At 38.7% G+C, this 21,124-nt stretch overlaps 2 protein-coding genes and 1 long non-coding RNA gene across 6 annotated transcripts in view; 1 reads left to right on the top strand and 2 right to left on the bottom strand.

The window, feature by feature from the left end:
• Positions 1-3,945: 3,945 nt before the first annotated feature.
• On the top strand, positions 3,946-15,519 carry ZNF518B (zinc finger protein 518B). Of its 4 annotated transcripts, none has more exons than XM_085223469.1 (2): positions 3,946-4,124; positions 10,562-15,519. In XM_085223469.1, the coding sequence occupies exon 2, from the start codon at positions 10,764-10,766 to the stop codon at positions 14,013-14,015; it is 3,252 nt and encodes a 1,083-aa protein (XP_085079595.1). In that variant the 5' UTR covers positions 3,946-4,124; positions 10,562-10,763; the 3' UTR covers positions 14,016-15,519. The 4 variants fall into 4 exon arrangements, with proteins under 4 accessions (XP_085079595.1, XP_010708716.2, XP_085079598.1 ...); XM_010710414.4 differs by lacking the exon at positions 3,946-4,124 and adding an exon at positions 4,138-4,758; XM_085223472.1 differs by lacking the exon at positions 3,946-4,124 and adding an exon at positions 4,250-4,270.
• Positions 6,207-9,447, bottom strand: LOC146544526 (uncharacterized). Its single transcript, XR_014883223.1, has 4 exons — positions 9,088-9,447; positions 7,675-7,755; positions 6,908-7,063; positions 6,207-6,343 (listed from the first exon to the last, which is right to left on the bottom strand). It is a non-coding gene; the product is annotated as an uncharacterized LOC146544526 (long non-coding RNA).
• A 144-nt stretch (positions 15,520-15,663) lies between the features above and the next one.
• CLNK (cytokine dependent hematopoietic cell linker) overlaps positions 15,664-21,124 on the bottom strand; it is a 55,796-nt gene continuing 50,335 nt past the window's right edge. Inside the window, exon 19 of the mRNA XM_010710415.4 lies at positions 15,664-17,203. Within this exon, the coding sequence (XP_010708717.3) occupies positions 17,057-17,203 (147 nt within the window). The 3' untranslated portion in view covers positions 15,664-17,056. The remainder of the gene's footprint in view (positions 17,204-21,124) is intronic.

Raw genomic sequence — 21,124 nt, 5'->3', positions numbered from 1 at the left:
TGTTGGTCATGTCTACTCTAGGGCTTTTCTCAACTCCAGAACAGGTAGCACAGTGCTAGAAGGGGCTCTGGTCCTGCTCCAGTCTCTTTGCAGGTGATAACTGCCTGTTGCCCTTTGCAAAACTGCCAATGTCAACTTTAAATTAATGATTACATACAATCTATTTGTTGAAAAGTTGTTGCTGAAGCTACCTCCTCCATTAAGTCAGTCCCAAGTTCTGCCCTGACTATAATCACCGCTGGCTTCTCACTTTCTTGGGTTAACATGAATTGAGTTCAGTTGTTAACCTGATTTTCCAAGGGAAAAAATTTTATATGGTCAGTCTCCAACCTTCAACCTCATGTTTATTTCCATAATTTTTTTATTTGCTTCCCAAATTAAGCAAATTGACAAACAAGTACAAACTGAGTTAATTGTAAGACTGTAAAAATTGGTAATTTGCTGGAGGAAGGAGAACTAAAATAACCCGACCAGTCAGTATCTGTTCTGCCTTCTGTTACTTGATGATGTCATCAAAGCATGTTTTGCTTGACAAGAGCCAGAATGATGTGCTCTGATGTAGCTCAGGAACAGAGAGGAGTCAGGCTCTGTGCAAAGTTTTGGTGCAATGAAAGGAAATGCTCTCTCAGTTTGTGAGATCACAGAGAAATAAGGATGTAGGTGGAAATATTAGAAATGTAAAGCAAGAGAAGATAAAAAATACAAGAAACTTGCATTTTTATTTTTCTAATGATTAAAGTATAAATTTCCTTATCTGAAGGTAAATGTCCACTGAGCGGTTTATAATGCACTTCAGTAACAAAACAAAAAGGTAATCTTTATAGGGAATAGGAGCAGGGTTACACGTTGACCACTAGAGAGCAACAGATAACCAGCAGTTGTATTCTCAGTACAGCAAAATCCGAGCACTCTTCAGAGATGTAACACTAAGAAATACAGATGCTGAAATTAACAGCATAATATAATATTATTCTCTTGCCACTTCTTAACAGTCCTAATGCCCTCCAGTGAAAGGAAATAGTGGGAGTGAGCACTCTGATAATCAGCAGCAACTTGCATCTGAACAAATGTCTGAAATGTATCCTATAAAACATTTGCTTTTCTTACCTACTTGAATCAGATATCATAAATCACTGAGATCAGCTGCAGAAATGTTAAGCTGTTTCTTCTGTCTCTAAGTCCAAGCCTGAATTATTAAGGGGTGGGAAACTTTCAGAACTGAAACTTATTTTGTTTCTATTTTAAATTCTCAATTTTGTTATTTGTGACTGCACGTTTCAGAAAAGAAAGATTGAGTTTTCCTTTTCTAAGCACTCCAAACTCCTATAATGTAGTCTATACATACTACATTATATTCTATAGTATTACTACAGAAAATACATTACAACACAGTATGTTCTAGTTCACCTTAGAAGCCAAAATGTTCCTGTATTGCAAGTGTATGTTCCATTCTCCATATAATTCACATCTACAAAGTATGTTCACAGAACACACATCCAAAGAAGCACTTTCCCCTCCATTCACAGATTCAAATAGACTGTACTGCTCCTGAGTATGTTTCAATGCATAGTGAAAACTTACCCATTTGCCTATAGTCTTGAAGAGAGAGGATAATTGTTATGTGAGAGTGTTGCCATAGCTCAAGGAGAGATTCTGCATGTCTCCAAAACAGTGACCTTTTTCATTGTCAACTTTTGTTACCACTACTGGTTTTCTCAGGTTTTCCAGTACATTTTTTTCCTGCTTTTTGGGACTTATGAGTTTAATAATACGCAGAGCAAAATTGTTCCAAGAAAAGCTCTTAGGGCATTTATACTCTTTGTTCTCTTTCCTACTGGGCCTTCTCCAAGCACAGATATTTCATAATATTGGAGCTGAGTAGCAAAGCTATAGCTCTACAGCAGCAAATCTGTGCCACTCTGTTTGCATCCCTCCTCAATCTACAGGACATGATCAGCATTTCGTATCAGATAATCTTGTTACTGAGTGGAAAGAAACGCAGGTTGACAGCAGGACAATCATCAGCAGCAGAGTTGTGGTGAATTACTGGTAGGTGGGTATCTCACAGTGACCAATAATGCAGAGGACAGTGGAGTTACAAAGAAATAATAGATGTTGCAAATGATGGAAAAGCATCATCTCTTTGCTGCAGGAACTGAAACTCACTATGAAATAAGGCACACTACTTGCTTGCCATTACTAAGGAATGCCCCTCGCTTTAAGGTCCTCTGTGCGGGTGTACACAAGTGCCTGAATAACACTGCTGCTACCTAGAGAGTCAGGGAGTCAAAGGACAAATAGAGAAGGAATGAACGACTTTGCAGGAGCAGGAATTCAGACATCAGCAAGGAAGTCTGGTCGATGGCAAAGGAAAGAGGAGAGGAGGAGACAAAGGCAACAATTATCTTCCCTGTAGTAGCCTAACTAGGCTGAAGGCAAACGAGAAAGGGGAGAAAGGATCTCATCTGACTCACTTCTTTGAAGACAGTATCTATGTGACAGTGAAAGCAAATGAAGTAGCCGTGAAATGTTGAGAAGAGAGTGAGTTTAGTGTAGCTGGAAGACACTCTGGAAGATGCAATTTGACTCAAGCTTTCCACGACAAAGACTTTTCTGGGTGACTTTGTTTAGTCTGGCCTTATCTAAATACTGAATGATCTATTTGCTTTTGCTACAGGCAATTGCCTTTCTAACCTCAGAGCAGGCTAGCCACACATATCTAAGGAAGAAAGGTGAAAGTTAATCAGTGTCGTGTATCAGACAACTGGTTCCATTTCATGGTTACCTATCACTCTCAGGACTGTTAAAGATAGAGCTAACGAAGCTAAAAAACAAAATAAAGCAAACAAAAAAACCCCACCGTCTGACTAGCAAACTCTTTATTTCTTATTACTTGTGTTAGACTACATCCCCTGTATTTTAGGAATGTTTCTGTTGATTTTGGTTTTCAAGAAAACTCTCTGGTAAGTGTAGCCCACATATTTATCTTTGCAGAGCAGCTGACACAAGTCGTTAAGTGCAAATTGTCCTTCCTGGCTTTCATGGCATCCACACAGATAATTCCCAACTGTAAGTGTTCAGTTCACAGCATTAACTACCTCAGTGAACAAACTTGGCCAAGCAAAGGTCAGGCCACTCTCATAACCTATCTGCAACACAGAACACAGTGAATGCTTACGATGCAGTAAGAACATAAAATACAACTGCTGTTGGTCAGGCACATCTAGAGAATGGCAAGGCTGGGTCAAGCCCAGAAGATGCAACTTAACAGCAGTTCTTATCACACAGAAACCATGTTTAAAAAAAAAAAAAGCAACAACAACAACAACAACAACAAAAGAGCACAGCTGTGAAGTCATGTATTATAAAGCTCCATTTTAAAGACACTCTGCAAGGGCTTGGGATCCAATGTTAAATATGTTTTAAGCATAGTAATTAGATACTGTTGTGACTTTAAATGGACTTTTAGGAGGTAAGGTTCCAAAATATTAAACCTTTTTTGTTTCTCCCTTCTGTTTAAATAAATTGTTTTTGTTCTGATTTGAAGTTTGAGTTTCATAGGAAGCAACTAAAAACAAGCAATCAGAACATCATCCTGCTGCTTCGCTGAACGAAATTTAAGCCCATGTCCCATACTAACAGAACACAATGTGATCAGTGGGAGCACAGAGAGACACTGTAACCGACAGATATTCGTTCAGTCTTCTGTGCCGTCAGAACCCTTTGCTACAAAGGAGAACGAAACGCAGCATGGTAGGAGCCGTGACATAAGGCCGCTCTCATGGCAGGAGGAGATGAAACGAGATCTTCGAGTGCCCTACAGCCCAACGCAGCCTATGATGCCATGACCCGCACTCTTCGTCGCAGCTCGAGGTGCCCCCGCAGTGCCGCGCTTTCCCCCCTGGGGTCCCCACCACGCCGGATCGGGGCGCGCAACGCGCCTGCGCCACCGCCGCCGAGCGTAGAGCGCTGCTGTAGAGCTCTACACGGCGCCGCCGGCGGGAACGGCAGCGCAGCGCTGACCAATGGGCGCTCGGCCGCCGCTGAGGTCAGTTCCGCTGCTTGGCGCTGCGCTCCGCCGAGGCTGCGGCGGCGACGGGGGGCGCGGGTGCGCCCTCGCGGGGGTAAGTAGCGCGGGGCCGTGCGGCCGCCGAGCTGAGGGAGCGGGAGGGAGCGTGCGGCTGGAGACGAAGGGCGTGCGGGCGGACGGCCGGCAGGGTCTTCCCGGCGCCGCTGCGGGCGACGGCGCTCGTCTCATTCTTCGAGCCAGGTAAGGTTTCCCCAGCCCGCCGCCGCCGGTCGCGCACCGAGCCGGCGCCCCGCCTGCCCGCAGCGGGAGAAGCGGGGCTCCCTGCGGCGAACGTGGGCCGCGGCGTTGCTCAGTGCTGCCCCCCTCTGGCCGTCGCCGGCACTGCGCCCTAACGCGGGCGGAGCCGCCTCCCCGCCGGCGGCGGCGGCAGAGGGCGAACGTTTGCGCGGAGTGCGGAGGGTCCGCCGAGCGGCGCGCCGGGCAGCGGCTCAGCGCTGTCTCTTGGAGATACACCCTGAGCGGGGGCGGCCCCGCGTCCTCCAAGGGGCGGCAGCGCGGCTGCGTGGGTGGGCGAGCCGCCCAAAAAATGGGATTATTTTCTTGGTGTTGTGTGGCGGATGCTGCCGGCTCGCGGGCGCCATGAGGCAGCGGTGGAGGCGGCTGCACTGCAAGGCTGTTGTCTTGGCTTGGCGTCCTGGCTGCTCGTCCTGAAGAAGAACAGCTTTCGGGTTAGTAGCCGTGTTACTGAGCAAACAGAGCGCTCTGCGCCGTGGATGTGTATGTTTAATTCTTTACAGTATTCGAACGGAAGGTTCTCTTAATTAAATCCTGCATTTAATTTTGTTGCTAGAGAATGTATCATGAAAATGTATGGCGTTGGTCACTTAGGGCTATTTCCATATATAAGAGGACTTCGAATTCTTTTAAAAAATAGATCTGTGTTATCATGGAGATAGTCTAAGTGCTTTGATGCACGCTTTTAATAAAAATAAGTCTTTTTTTTTCTTCTTTTTTTCCCCAATTACGAAGACTAATGGTATTCCATAGGGATTGCTGGTGTTCTATTCTGCATTGTTACTACAATGCCAGGCTGTGGCCAAGGCCCTTTTTCCTGCAGATCCTTATGTAAGTGGCCAATTTGATCAGGAATTAAACACAGCGATGAGTTTTGTTATCTCCATGAATGTTTGGAGGACTGGGCATGGAGGAATATGTGCTTTCATTGAGCTCTTTAGCCCTTCCTCTGCTATTATCTGCGGTGCCATGTTTCCTTGCTTTGTTGCTTGCAGGCCTTAAAGCTTGGAGCGAGGCAATGCAAATGCTACTCAATCCTTAGGATGTACAGAAAGAAATGGCTGTCAATTCTGTGAAACAAGAAGATGTGCAGCATAAATCTATAGGTTGATTGTATATTGTATGAGAAATTGTACTAGCATCTTCTTGGACACTGTCAAAAATAACTACTTTGATATAGTGATTATACATCAGGGTGCTTTGCTTGCTGTATTGCAGTAAGACCATCAGGCAATTGGATTATATGTTGGAGTCTTTTATATGTCAGATACAGCTAGGCCTCTGGCCCAGAGTCTTAAAAAAACAGATCTCAGTTTCAGTAGAGTATTGCATAATGCACTTAATATGCACTTGCCTTCTGTAGATGCCTGTAATGTTAATTAGACAATTTTTTTGCCTGCGCGTTAGGAAAGTAGTTACTTTTAATCAATATTTTGCATACCTTCATACTGTGTTAAAAATTCTGAATGTAATTATTTTAATGAACAGTGAAATAACTGTATATTCTGTAATAAAAGTGAGCTCTAAAAACCTGGTACGTGGTCTTTGCTCTTCTCCACTCCCTACATTGACACTCCTCATTCATTTTGGTGGAAAAGCTTCATGTCAATTCATGTGATACAGAGAGCACTGTGTCTGTGTGATTAGCTGTCATTTTGAAACAGAATGCATATTTGAGAAGAATGACAGATAAATATACGCGATGTATTTGAATCACTGGTTTTTAATACAAAATCAGTTATTTTGGTTAGCGTAATATGTAATATGTTAGTCAAGCACTTTCCTAGTCATTAGGCCTAAGGCTGTGACTGATTATTACATGGTTGGGTCAGCAGGACAGTTAACTGCTTAACAGAGACATCCAACCAATGTTAAATGGGCAGTATATGGCATAGTATACAAATGTGAAAAGCAGATGAGATAGGTTTACATGGAGATTTAAGTTCTTCCAAAGAGATTCACACTCTATCTTCCTGATTCAGTGATGTAGTGTCTTCCAATTCTTCATAAATCTCTTTCCTAAAAAAAATTAAAAAAAAAAAAAAAAAAAAGACTTGCATGGGCTTTTCGGTACCAAAGCAGGCCTTGATTGTTGGGTGCAGGCTATGAGCTTAGTGTGTGAGAAGTGTACGGTTTGCTGATGCAATTTGATCACGTGTGATAAAAGCATATTGCTTGTCACATCCATTTTGTCGATAGCAGTGTATACTTTGAGCATGTGCTTGACGGGAGTGAATAAGAAAGTTTGGTTTATCTTCTTTTTGTTGTCTTTTTTTTTTTTTTCCCCCCAAAAAATTAAGGTCTCTGATATTTTGAGGTATTTTCACACTCATTTTTCAAATCTATTGTTGTAAAGACAGTGATTGGAATTGATTTTTGACACGTCTAACATATTTTACTTTGTTCTTCATCTGTCTCATTCCTGCAGTAGCAATTCAGAATCCTTGTGGACTTTCAAATTTTATTTCTATGTTATCTTTGGTTTGCTCTGTGTATCATGGATTTGGTTGTAACTTGAAGAATATAGTATGTATCATTTCATTAAATTTTCTGGAGCATGTCTGTGCTAGTACTTTTAATTACCTCAAAAATTCTTCAGGGTATTCCTCAGGCCTCTCCCCCTCAACCATTCTTGCTGATACGAAGTGAGTGGATATTGGATTATTACACCACCTTTCTGCGTGTATGTTGTTGGTTTCATTTCTCTGAAGTAACCAGGAAAGGCAAATAAATTTCAGTCTAGTAAAAAAGGCAAATTAATTTCAGTTTAGTAAAAGACATTTTACAATATACTTTGGTTTAGCCAAAACAGCAATAAAATTGAATGCATCCAGGCATTTCTGAGTACTGAATAGTTAATAAGAAAAGATAGGGGGACAAAACTGGGGATGTCATTTCAGCAGCTGCTGCTGGTTATTTTGTTCTTTTTTACCATGTACTGGGTCTGGATGAGATGAAGTTAAAATTTTTCGGAGCAGTGTGTCTAATGCGGTGTTTTGAAGTTGTGGCTAAAACAGCACTGATGATATGCCAGAGTTTTGGCTGTTTTTGAACAGCGTTTGCATAACGTTAAGGCTTGCCCTTTTTCTCCTTGCAGCCCTCCCCCACCTCACAGTGAGTAAGTTAGAAGTGAGCGAGAAGGCGCAGTGCTGAGACAGCTGGCTAGGATCGGTCAGAGGGGCGGTGCGTACAATACAACGTCATGCTCTGCAGTAACAACTTGAAGTAAAGGATAGAGAAAGGGAGAGCGGGCTTGGCTTCCAAGATGGTTGGTTCTCTTAGACAGGCTGAGCATCGATCTGCTCGTGGGAGGCTGTGAGTCATTTTCTTTACATCACTGCCAATCCTACCTCTGGCCTCTTTCCTTTATTGAATGTCTTTGTCTTGACCCGTGAGTTTTCTTGCTTTTGTCCAGAAGTTCGCCCTCCTTCCTGCACAAAGAGGGGTGGGAAGTGAACAAGCAGCTGTTTAGATGATGGTTGGGTTTAACCCGCTGCACGTCTGAAATGCATTTGTAGTACTCAACATTAAAAACCTCTGGTTTCTAACAACTCCATTAGAACATTATTACAACATTTTTCATGGATCTGAATAAAAGCTTAAGTTTATTGTTGCACCCATTTTCTCTTTTCCCCAAATGTCGAGGTACTTGAGTTGGGAAAGATTTTAAAGATTAATTAATTAAATAATTTTATTAAATAATTATTTAATAGAGGTAATTCAAAGAACAGGCTAGTAATCTTTTAGTTCCTTCTTGGGATGAGCAATCCAGATCTGCCTGGGCAATTGAAGCATTTGTCAAGCGTTTGACAACTTCCGTTACTTTCTTGTTCTTTAAAGGTGATGGATCCATTTTCATGTTGTCTTGTAAGATGAAGTTTGCAATGTTAATTAAAAAAATACAACACTTCTTTTTATGATGTCTGTAGCATGAAGTGCTCTATGCTTATCTATTGGTCAGTTGATATCAAGTGTAGTTCCAGTGTGAGTAAGAAGTTACAGCAAAAAAAAGTGAAGACAATCTTAATCTGATTTCACCCATCCTTCCCAAATACAGTTTTAATTACTTTTTAAAGCTGTAGAAATCCTTGAAGCACTTTTGGTCTGGACCCAACACTAGAGCTTATTGAGGGCTCATAGCATCTTTCTCCTGAAATGAAGCAATGGATCTCCTGAACATAGACCTGCCATCAATCTTATATGTCAACAAGATTCATCTCAAGTCTGAGAAGTGGTATTTGCAGGTGGGGAGCGCAGTTCGTCCAAGATGATCAGAACTATTTGTTTTATTTCATTCTTTATGCCCTCTGTTATCCAGATTCTAATGTTATGAACATCAGATTTGAAAACGCATGCACACACACACAATAACAAAACAAACAAACAAAAAAAAACCAACCCCAAACTACACACAACTTTCAGATCATGATCCAGTAATGTATACATTCCTTGTTCCTGGGAAGCTGCCCCGTGTGATTTGTTTTTCACACAGGGATGTAGCTACAGGTGTCTGCATTGCAATGAAATGAGATTACTACAGTCCCAGGAACTTCCTGCAGTTGAGTTTTACAGCCATCCATCTGCTAGAGACTGAAAATATAATTATCTTGTCTTTAACCAGTTTTCTAATTTCTTATTGTTGTTTGAGATTACTTCAGTATGCTTGCTTTTTGTAGAGTTCCATCTCTTCTCACAGCAGTTAGAAATATTAGCAGATAGAGCACAGATAGATGTAAGAAAAACTTAATGGATTAGATGCTTACTCGTTTTCAGGCACTGTAAAGATGTTCCGTAGTATAAAGTTCTCATTCTGTTAGTATTACAGTGGTAGGATGCTACTTTGTGATCTCAGCTTTGTGAGAGGGCTTTGGAACCCAAATCAAGTCTGTCTCCAGATAGATGTGAAGAATTAGATTCCAGGTGCAGAAATGCCCATCTTCTGTAAGATGTATTAAAATGCAGCAGATCTGTGTAACAGTATGTCTTTAAGCGAGAAAATTTGAATAAGAAAGGTATTGAATTGAGTTGTTCTTGCTGTTAGCTTTGGATTTTATCTTATGTATGTCTCAAAAGCATACTTCATTTTTTCTGAGTATGAGTGCGCTTATAGTTCTGGCAAAAGCTTTTGAAGCAGAGATCTTGTTCGTGTTAGATATGAAAGAGACAGTAAAAGTTCTAGAAGCTTTGGGGCCAAACATGCTGCACAAGTTAACAGAGTGGTTGTGCATTGGTGTTACTGTTTTACTTCTGCCTTCTCTTGCTTTGCTTATTTTATTTGATTGACACAGTTTGTTCTATCAGGTCGGAGTGAATTATTTATATGATTGTTGACATACGTAGAAGTGATTGTACTGTGTTATTAATAGGAGTGAAAGCAATTACTTTTTGCAGCTGCTGATTGTTCTAACTTAATTATGTTGCTGTAGGTTATTATTTTGAGAATATGTGAAGTAGAATTTGCATGTGATTATGTATTAGCAAGACTGGACCTGAAACATTGGTATTGTTCTTTTCTAAAGAATTTCCATCTGTACTTCAGGAATTTTTATGTTAACTTAAAAATCCTGATTTTAAAAACAATCTCATAGTTTTGTTTTTCTGGTAACCCTTGTGGTCACTTAAGTCTTGCCTCCTGGGATTCACAAATGAGTGGTACCTGTAATGTTTTTTAATGTCTTTTCTGTGCTGCCAGTATATTTTTGGATCAGATACTTACTCATTTTTAAGCACTGTAAAGGTGTCTTGTAGTTTAAAGTTCTCTGGTAGTATTGTAGTAGTTGGTAGTATTGTAGTAATTGGATGCTGCTGTGTGATATTGGATCTATGAGAGCTGTCCTTAAAACTATCCTTAACTGTATATTCTGTCCCTGACTGTATATAGAACTGAAAGCAAATTCTATTGCTGAGTTCCGGTATGAAGTGTCCTCCTTGTTAGGCTTAAATGCATCTTCTTAAATGTAAAGTTCTTATGACATGGAAGAAATAACATATGCTCTGTAGGTTTTGATAAATATCAGATCAGCTTGTGAATTTATGAGCACTGACTATGAGCAAATACTAAGGGCTTATTTAACTGATAATGTTTTACTTAGAGTTAATGATTCTTTGTGCGTAGTAGAACCATCTTAATATATTAACAGATTTGCACAGTGTAATTCGGCCGTAGTTTGCTAATAGTTGACTAGTTCAATGATTAGTAAATCATAACTGACTTTTCTTCTGCTCTCTATTCTTTAGTGCTGCAAGTTGATTGAATAAAATTAAGAACATGGAGTATAATATGGATGCAATTGCTTGATCACCATTTTTTCCAAAGAGCATATTTTGCGGATTGGTGGACTGAGCGAGTAATTGATAAGCTGCATGCACCAGGCTAACATCAAGAAAACGTTCTGTTGCTGCTGTTTGACGAAGCTGATGCAGATTTGCATCTTCTGAAATGCAGTTGAAAAAAATGAGGGAAATTCTACCAAGATTGTACCCTGGCCAAGTTAATGGTAAAAATAATTCCTTAACTACATCCCCAAAGCAATCGTTTGAAGATAAAACAAATCCATCAAATGGTGATGATAATCAGAACTACTGTTACCAAGGGACTGAGGCTGAGAATAATAAGCTGTCATTGATAAGCTGTATGAAATGCAGAAATATTCAGAAAATTTCAAAGCAAGATTTAGAAAAGCATAAGAAACTTGGGTGGACTGAAGACAAAAACTTCATCTGCAAGATGTGTAGTCATATTACACCTCCTGCTTTCCATTTTGTCCCCGAAGGTGCCAATGCTGTGGACTTTGAAAAACATGAGAAAACTTATCCGAGAAAAAAACAGAAAGCATTTAAAGTTAAAAACTTTTTGCCCGGTAAATACTACTGTGATAAATGTAGATTTTCAACAAAGGATCCTTTGCAGTATAAAAAGCATGTAGGTCAACATGAAGAAATTAAATTTATTTGTTCCTATTGTAATTATATATCCTACACCAAAGGTGAATTCCAGAGACATTTGGTGAAGCACACTGGAACTTTTCCATATCAGTGTGAATACTGTGAATATGGTGCTGTTAGGCATGACTATATAGTGAAACATACAAGAAGAGTGCATGAAGCGCCCAAAAAACGGCTGTCAAATACTGGCTTAAAACGTCAGCAAAAGAAGTCTTGCTTACCAAGTCAAAGCACTTTATTTGAAAAGCAGAAATATGAAGAAATTACTTTTCAGAATGAACTTTCAAATTCGTCTTCAAACATCACTTGTGAGATTCCAGATAAAGTGACTAAAATAGTCTCTTCGTCTCATGATGTAGGTAGCATCAATGCAGCTTCAATCCAGAATAAAACAATATTGGAGCCGTCTGAAATAAGCATGTGCGAGAATCAGAGTGTGGAAGTTGAGGTCTATTCTCCAAAAATGGAGCCTTTACAACCTGGAATGCCTTTAACTGTAATTGCGCCATCTGAACTGGTAGTTCCTTCTAACTGTTTAGCTCAGATAGTAGAAATCAAAATAGTGAACGGAGCTCAACAGCTGGTTCTTAAACTAATTCCTATGAAAGAAGCAGCTTGCAGGCCTGTGAACTGTGCTGAATTGGGACTTGAGAATCAAGGTACAGAGCGAAGTGCAGAAGGAAAAAAAACATCTGTATCTTCAAATGAATTACTAACCATGGAAGTGAATGTAGACAAGTTATCCAGTATTAATAATCAGCTTAATTTAGACAGTAAGTATGACAAGAATTCTGAATGCCTTTATTCATCTGATTCTCAGTACTCAGACTGCAACTCTGCATCAATTCAGAAAGAGGATTCATCAAAATTATGCCTTCATTTGGTGAAAGGTATTGATGTGCATTCGGGTGTTATAGAACTTTGTTCTCAGTCTTTGGTGACTAATAGTACTGAAAAAAAAAGTGATCTTAAATCACCCAAGTGGGAAGTGGATGGAAAAAATAACTTGCATTACGATTTGTATTGTTACGAAGAAGGTGTGGATAGATCTCGTCCAAAGTATGCTGCTGTTTCTGAAGATAAAAGTTTCAAGAACAATTCAGTAAAGACTACTCAGGAGAGCAAAAATTTCTACTCTTCTGCTGTCCTTAAACAAAAAGATACGTTTCCTCTAAAGAGGGATGACAAAGAATGTAGGAGTCTGATAGTCAACTCTGCAGAAACGCATTTAGCTGCTAAGGGTTTTGATAGAAAATCTGTTATATGTTCTGAAGCAGAAAAAAACTTTCATGTTACTAAAACTTCACCTTGGGAGGACATGACTTTTAGCTTTAGCAAAGTAAAGAAAGCCGAGACTGTAAGTCAAAAAAATAATCTTCTTCTGGAATCACTAGAACTACAGAAAATGGAGAATAAGAACAATCCTTTTGAGGGACCTGTTATTTCATCTGTATTTTCTCTTAGCTCTGGGGCTGAAAATGTTCCAGAGGGCATCAGATGGGATGATACAACACGCAATAAGAAGTCAACAACATTGCTGTGTAGAAAAATTGCTCAGCTTATGTCTGCTGCTGAATCTAACATGAAATCTATGCCTTTGAGATGCCAAGCTTCTAGTAAAAAGATGCACTTCCCTCAGGAAAATTCAGCAAGCTGTGAGAGAGTTGCTTCTGCCACTGAACTGGAACAAGCTATGTCTTTCCCTCAAGTGCACAGTGGAAATAATGCCATTGGTAGTGATGAACACAGTAATGAGCAGCTACTTACATTTGCAAGAAAATCTAAAAGCAGGATGACTAAAAATTCCAACGTTGCTTCTCCCGTGTTTATCCCCAAAGGGACAGTGCTGAGAGTGCTCAATGCTAATAGTGGCCAAAACTCCAAAGGAATAGAAAAGATGAATGAAACTTCAGCTCCTTCTGCATACTGCAATGAGATGCTTCTGCCTCGTCCAGTTCCTGTCAGTGTTTCTGAGAAACTTAGCAGTAATTTGCCATGTTTGCCTCATCAGAGTGATCCAAGTACTCAGTCCCGAAATATATCGCTCAGGCAACGACCAAAGCGAGAGATGAATGCTAAAACTAGTAGCAAGCAAACTGTTACACCATATCAGAAAAACGGCGATGTAAGCAAGCAAAGCAAACACTATTCAAAAAGTCAACAAGGACACAAAAACAAGGTGAAGCAAGCAGGTTTCAGGGAACTTCCAAAGAGAAAAACAAGAACGCAGTCAGAAACCAGTTCAGGTTCTGACATGTCGTATCTATTGACAGCAAGACGTCTTCGGCTTGTCCCTCTGAGAATGAATCAGTTGATTAAATGCCCTCGTCGTAACCAGCCAGTTGTGGTGCTAAACCATCCTGATGTTGACACCCCAGAGATAATTAATGTAATGAAGACTATCAACAAGTATAAAGGTCATGTCCTGAAAGTAGTTCTCTCAGAAAGGACAAGTAGTTGTCTTGGTGTCAAACGTTACCGAAAGCGTCTTACTCTTCAGAATGCTGAGACAGGAAGCCAAGCAAAAAAGCAGAGTATGCTAAAAATGAAACTGAAAAAGACCCATAAAAACAACTACCAGGTGGTGGAAGCCTCACCAGCTGAAGCACTTCAGTGTGTGTTTAAGTGCTGGTTTTGTGGAAGAGTATATGCTGACCAAGAAGAATGGATAAGTCATGGACAGAGGCACTTGATAGAGGCAACCAAGGGTTGGGATGTTCTTTCGCTTCCAGTAACAAAGCATTAATTGAGAGACTAGTTTTGTCTGTTTGTTTTTGCTCTTAATTTCAATGAGTGCCGTTAATTTCCTTGGAAAACAAGATAGGAAAAACTGCTTTACTTTGCAAAAGAATCTGTATTGTTAGAAAGCAGAAAGGAGAGCAGAGCTATTGAGTTATTGAGAAGCTTATACTGAGAACTAAGCACTACTTTGCACTCCCATGTTTGAAACTTTTATTGGAGGTCAGCTTCATCTTCTCCGTAAGACAAATTTGAAAAGAATTTGCTATGCAAACATTTTTCTTGTTGCCATTATCTGTTCTAGGATGCTGTGCTGTACCTGGTTTCTGCTGGGTCTGTACAAATAAAATCCTAGACTATGATATCTGTCTAACATGGTTTAATTTGTTTTATTACAGCATAGTGTTTCAGAGATTAGGCATACATGTAGTGAACAGCACTTTCAAATCCTCTGTGGGCTACAAGTGTATATCACAGGTTTTAGTGGCAATTCAGGCACAAAATATAGGAAGTAAAACTTAAATTCAAGCACTCATTTTCAGTGGAAGAAAACCACTGACTTCAGAGGAATAAAAGGCTGTAAATGAGAAATCTGTGAGATGAGAGTTACTCCCACTAGGTAAAATAGCACTAAAATGTTTAATTTTTTCTAGTACTTAGTTTTTACCTAGCTTGTATTGCATTGATATGAGAAAAAAGAGCACAACCATGCCAGCCTTTTGTACTGCTTTTGCTGAGCAAGCAGGGTTGGTTGGAGGACTGAGAGGAGAGAAACTTTTCTGTGTGGTCTCGGACTTCAGAACTCTAATGCTGGATGTGTATTGTAAGTTTGAACCGGAACTACTGTTTTGAAACACTGGTAGTTCCTAGCTCTTCATTTTCACTGTTGGTGCATTTTTGTAAACAGTTTAACTAAGCTGGGAATATTTTTCTATATACTCTGGTGGATTATTCATTGTTTTGATAAAGTATGTATGGTATCTGTATTGAAATGTAAGTATTTTAAGACTTCAAAGTACAACAAAGCTAAACAGTTAAAAGGTTGCTTTCTAATAATTTTGCAATACTGTTAAAATTGTTCAGAGACTTGGTGCTTTAAGTGAGACCTTCTTCATCAAACATTGGAAAATTTTATATCATTTGTATCATAGACTAACGTATTCCACAGAACAAACTTCCTTTTCTCTGTTTTGTCAGTAATAATGAAAGGACAGTTCTCATTTTTGTATTCAAATGGAATTATATTTTTTTAGATGGGTACACTAGAGGGTTTTTTCACTTCATGTACTTTTATGCCAAACCTAACAGTACTATTTACATTTTTTATTCTGAAAATAGTTTCCGTTTTAAAACTCTGGCATATCACATACAATAAATATTAGAACTGTTAACATAAGAAAAATATGGCTAAAATCCCTCCTTTGTTAAACTCTTTCAGTCCAGGTTACTGTCCGTATTAATTTTGTTTTTGTAGAAGCTACAAAATAAATGGCTTTGAATTTGCTTCTTAAGAGTTGTTGCTGGCAAAATAAGAACATTCTTTATGAAAGCTGTATTCTGTGTGTGTGTGTGGAAAAAATGTTGCTGCTCAGCGTTATAAACTAGGTGGTTTAAGTATACTAATAATGCGTGTCGTTAGTAAGCAAGTTTGCTGTTTTGGTGAGCATCTACAAAGCTTTGTGTGTTTCTGACATCGTCTGCTGTCTGAATTGTTAAGCGGTTCTTTTTTATTGTGGGTTTAACTTAGAAAAAAATATTTTTCTTTTAATGTAAAATCCTTTCGTAAGTTAAATTGTATGGTGACTATAAAAGCCTGAAAGCAGATTATGTCATGCCTCATTTCCTTTTTGAGTTCTGCCAAACTCAGCAGAACTCCGGTGATTAGGTAGTGTCATGTCAAAATAGTTTCCTCCAACTTTGATAGTCTCAGCGGTTTGAGAGAAGTAAGTACAATGAATGTTCTTTTGTGTTATGATACAGCGTGGAGAAATGAAAAGGTTGCAAGGAAGTCAACAACCAACTGCTCAAATTAGTTCGGTGCTAGTTTGTGCCATTGCACAGCACAGTACATCATAAGTTGGGTTGGAATCTTGCGGTCTGGGCTTTAATGTTTTAATTCTTCCAATTACCCAGTCAAAGTGAGAAAAGATGTTCATTGATGCTTACAGTCAGCACTTTCCTTGCACATTCATGGTGAAACTTTCCAAAACTTAAATTGTATGAATAGATATTGCATTTTTTGCTGGAAAAATACTTCACCATTTCTTCTGCTTTGATACACTCTGGAATATTTTTAGGTAAGTTGGAAACTTTTCTACTGTTTCTGCTGATGGTTTTTATCTGTATCCTTGCACGTGGTAAGACTTTGAAGGGGCTGTTTCTCTAATGGTCCTAATGTGTTTGAGCATTCAAATGTGGAATACAAATAGTTGCTGCTTAAGCTAAAGGTTATATGTTAAGCAATAGACCTTTTGTCATTAAAGGTGTCCTTAGGATTTGGACCAATACTTAGGAGCATCAACTGACACCCACTGATTTCAGTGGCTGCCAAGCAGGGATTTTTATTCTGCAGATACACACACAGAATTAAAGTGTTAAACAGCGAATACTCAAATAGTGTTTTATGTGTATTTTTAAAGGAAAGAATAAACTTTTTTGATACAGAATGTTTTATTAGGTTTTGCTACTGAATGAGCTTCAGTGACATTCAAGTAAGCAAGACTGAATTTGATTTTTCATCTTGTGTTAGGTACAAAGCAAGATAAATTGCTCAACCATTGTCAGAGTATCAGGAGTCAGTCTCTTAACGCTTTTATGTGAGTTAATACAATGACATACACTTTACCTATGTCCTCAGTTTTTACATCTCCTAGATAAAAAAATATTTGCACGAATTAAAAAGGGATCCATAATCCAAGCTGGAAAGAAGATTTTAGTGGAACATACAGAAGTCTTCATAATATGGAGAGCTGATCACTCAAAGATTAACCTGGCTTTTTACACATTTAAATAATTGTTCTATTTATATTTATTCAAATGTTGATGATGTTAAGGTAAGATACGTCTTTTGCATAGCTTTAATGGATGTGTAAGGTAGCATTGTACTCTTTGGGTTCCTGTTTTATCCTTTCCATCAATGAGTGTGATGGGAGCATATTTGTAGAAGTCAATTATATCTTTCACAGAATTAAACTTCTGTGGGAAAAAGAAGAAATGAAATTAGTGGTTGAAAAATTTAAGTGATAAATATCTTTGTCTATAAAATCAAAATAATAGCTATTGACAGTGTTAGAAATAGGCAATATTTTGAATAAAATTATGATCTGACAATCGTAAGACAAAAAGCACCAGAATTTAACCCTCATTTATTGTTTTGGTCGCGTGTGATTAAAGAACATCTGTCTGCTTGGAGCAAAAAGGGAGCATGTCTAACCCTGGGAACACAGTATGACTTGTGAAAGTTTGTAATGGCAGGTGCAATGATGATTTCTTGATCTTTTCACTAAAATTTTACCTTGTCAAATATTACATTTAGTTAGTAGCACAGAAAACATTGCTAGTTTATCTGTCCTTTAATTTTTTTTTTTTTTTAATTTTTTCCCAATGCTCAGTTTACCACGTAAGTGAATATAGAATCCCTTTAAAGCACAGTTTTAGTTTTATTCACTGGTGTTGGAAACAATGACATCCTTTAATCCTGTTCTTAAAATGATGGCTTTGTTCAAGGTCCTTAAACTGACTCAAACTGGAACTGAAAGCTGCTCTCACCTGCCCTACTGGTGAGACTCCATCCTTCCTTCTGCCATTCTGATGGTTAGCAATTCTCTACTTTTCTACTTTTCAGGCAGTGCTGTAGTCATCATCCTGTGTCTTTCAGTTTAAGTAATACACCTCTTTCTGTATAGCTTCTAAGCTTTTGCACGTGAAACAAATTTGACTTCTAATTTTAACTCCAGAGGTAAGTGATTGATTTTCACTATCAGCATTACAAAATTCATCTTGAATGTATGGATTCATTGTTATTAAATTGCTACAACTGTACACAACAATGTAAGTATACTGTTACTTTAGTACTTTGAAAGAAATGCATGGCTTATTATATCACATTTGCTCTATTTACAGTCATATTGTACGTGTGATGATATCTCTTGGAAATCACTGTCACTTCCACCTCATCCACACCCAGTTGAGAGCAAGAGCATTGGATGTAATCTGTCATTTGGTGTAACTGCTCTTGTATTATTTTATGATAAAATTTATTCTGCTTCAAAGAACGTGAGCTAATTATTTTTAATTTTTTTCAAGATTTTTTTTACTTGTATAGTTCTTTTTCCATTTTGCTAAAATGATATGTTTTTTGTGTGGTAGGTAATTTTGCAAAGTAAATAATAAGAAAATAATTTTTTTTGTTGTGAAGAGACTTAAACATGAGCAAAGGTTTGAGTTGCTTAGCTCTCGTCTTGTCATGGGAACCGTGCACATCAAGAGTAGTAGTGTTACAGTCATCTGTGGATCTTTAATAAAGAAAACAAACCGGCTGGAGGGGGGGGCGAAGGGAAGTAAATGATCTTCAGAACAGCAATTTCGAATGCAAGTGCTTAAATTTCACATTAAATGTCCCATTTGTGGATTTGATCTTTGCAGCTTTTTTGTGATTTGATCTGGAGCAAGCTTAGTACAATGTAAGAAATCTGGCTAAATTGCTAGTAAAAGACGCTAACAGAATTAAAATTGTTTTTTGTCGTCTTTGCTTGTATTCATTCCAGCTTGATACTAACTTATCTGCAAGGAATTTCAGTAAATTGCTTCTGATCACCATTACTTTGGCATAGAAGTAAAAACTTTCTAAAACAAAAATCTGATAATCAGAGAATTATTTTCTACCTTACAGGCCCCTTATAAAGGGCTATAAGAGCAGAGGGGCATAAGAGCTAGCGATGCTCTTCTGGAAGTTGAATTCAATGTGTTTTCAAAAAAAAAAATCATGGTACAAAGTGTAACCTGTATGCAAAAAATCAAGAGTTAGGGGAAAAACTTGAATATTTACATTCGGTGTCTAAGAATACAAGCTTTCAGTGAATGGAAATAGACTAAACATGCTGCAGAATAGCAGTAAGACTGAACCTTTTTCACTGTGCGAGCACTGAGGCACAGGCTGCCCTCAAAGCTTTGTATGCCCCATCCGTGGGGATGTTCAAGGCCGTGTTACACGGGGCCCTGAGCAGCCTGATCTGGTGGTTGGCAACCCTGCCTACAGCAGGAGGTTGGAACTGGATGTTCTTTAAGGTCCCTTCCAACCCAAGCCATTCTATGATTAACTGTATACTTCAAATCCTTGTTCTCAGATTGCAGTTTTCCAATTTTAGTTTCAGTCCAGACCGACTGTTCAAGATGTTGTCTTTTCTGTGCATAAGATGAAACAAACAACAGAGTCATTTGTTATGGTATTTCCTGAGATGGTGAGATTGTGCTCTGCTTCCTTTTAGTTTAGTAAAAATCCCTTCCCCCCAGTTGGTTTTCATAGTCATGTAATTTTCTAGTTCCCTTAATTGTCAAGTCTGCTCAAATGACAAACAGATTGGGTTTTTATCTTTATTCCATAGTGTAGTGTATTTCAATTTCATTCAGTTTTTAAAATCCTTTGTTTCTAATCTGAGGCTTTTCCATCTGGGCAGTTCCAGGAAGACTGAACGACATAAAAATCATGGAAAGCTAAACTCTCCGTCTCTTAATTTATAATAAAACTCCAGGGAGTTATCTGTGAGGTTCAGTTCAGAACCATAGGCAATATTTCACAGAGGACTGCTCTACAGTGTGCCACAGTAATGGTACCAGCAGTATGATTTATTCTAACCTCCTGCTTCCCAAACTGCTTGTGTACAGTAAAGATTTTGGTTTATTATTCATTATTAAACCAATCTTCCTGAAGAACAACTTGCTAGTTAACTTGCATCTCATATGCCTGAAAGCTTGTGATTCCTCCCATGATTTCCATGAAGAGTTGAACTGTAAATCTTGGACCTGTTAAATGAATGAAATTAGTTTGGGTAGGTTTTGAATTCCGATCTTTGTTAGCTTTTGACTTGTCTGGACATGCCTGGTGAGGATGGAGTTAATTGCGCAGGTCGTATGGTGCAGTGTTTTTAGATGGTAACACACGGATGCTTTAGCTCCTGCTGACCAGTAGATAGCGTCAAGGCTTTGTGTTTCTCACTCCACCCCCCACGCAATGAATAGGTCAGTGGGTGAGCAAGACGCTGAGAGAACACAACCAGGCAGATGACCTGGGCTAACCGACGGGGTATCCTGTGCTGTTTGATGTCATATTCAGCAATGTAAAGGGCGTGGATGGGGTGTAAGGAGCTGAGCCATCTTTTCCTCGGCTCACACATGGGAGGTGCTGAGTGATTGCTTTTGCATCACTTCCTTTTTTTTTTTTTTCTTTCTTTTTTTTCTCCTCTTCCGCTTCTCCTTTGTTTATTAAAATACTTTTATCTTGATCCTTGGCTTGTTTTGCTTTTACTCTTCCTTTCCTTTCCCCCATGCCATGCGGTGTTCAGCTGCAGGATGAGTTTTAAAAGTACTAACATGCATAAAAAGGATGTAATTGAAGATTCAGCTATGTGGGCTTTGTCACTTCACCTGACTGGGATGTGTTTATTTACATATCTAACAACCTTTGTAGCAGTTTCTTGTTCTGCTTTTCTTCTTTTCTGTGCAGCTGAATTTAATGCTCAGCTGAGTTATCTTTTATTTTTTTATCACATCTTTATAAGATGACTGTTTTTTCTTGTGTGAAAGACATGCAGATAGAGTTTTTGATACTTAACCATATAGACAAGATAAGAATTAGTCTCATCATATAATTGAATATAATTGAGTTTAACTATGTGAAAGAACACTACTAATGTAAAGGAATTGCTGACTGAAATTTTACCATCTTTGAAAGACTGATTGGAGGGGAAAATAATACTCCTACTTTTTTTTTTTTTTTCATGGCTTCTGAATATCCATGACTGCTTTTGTCCTCTTTCTTCATTTCTTTTTAATATTGATTTACAGTTTGTTATATGAGTGACAGATGATTAGAGAATCTGGTTATGCACTAATAACAGC

This window comes from Meleagris gallopavo, chromosome 4 (assembly GCF_905368555.1).
Source record: "Meleagris gallopavo chromosome 4, MGAL_WU_HG_1.1, whole genome shotgun sequence".
In the NCBI taxonomy this organism is placed as follows: Eukaryota; Metazoa; Chordata; class Aves; order Galliformes; family Phasianidae; genus Meleagris; species Meleagris gallopavo.
This window is presented reverse-complemented; position numbering and strand designations above follow the sequence as displayed.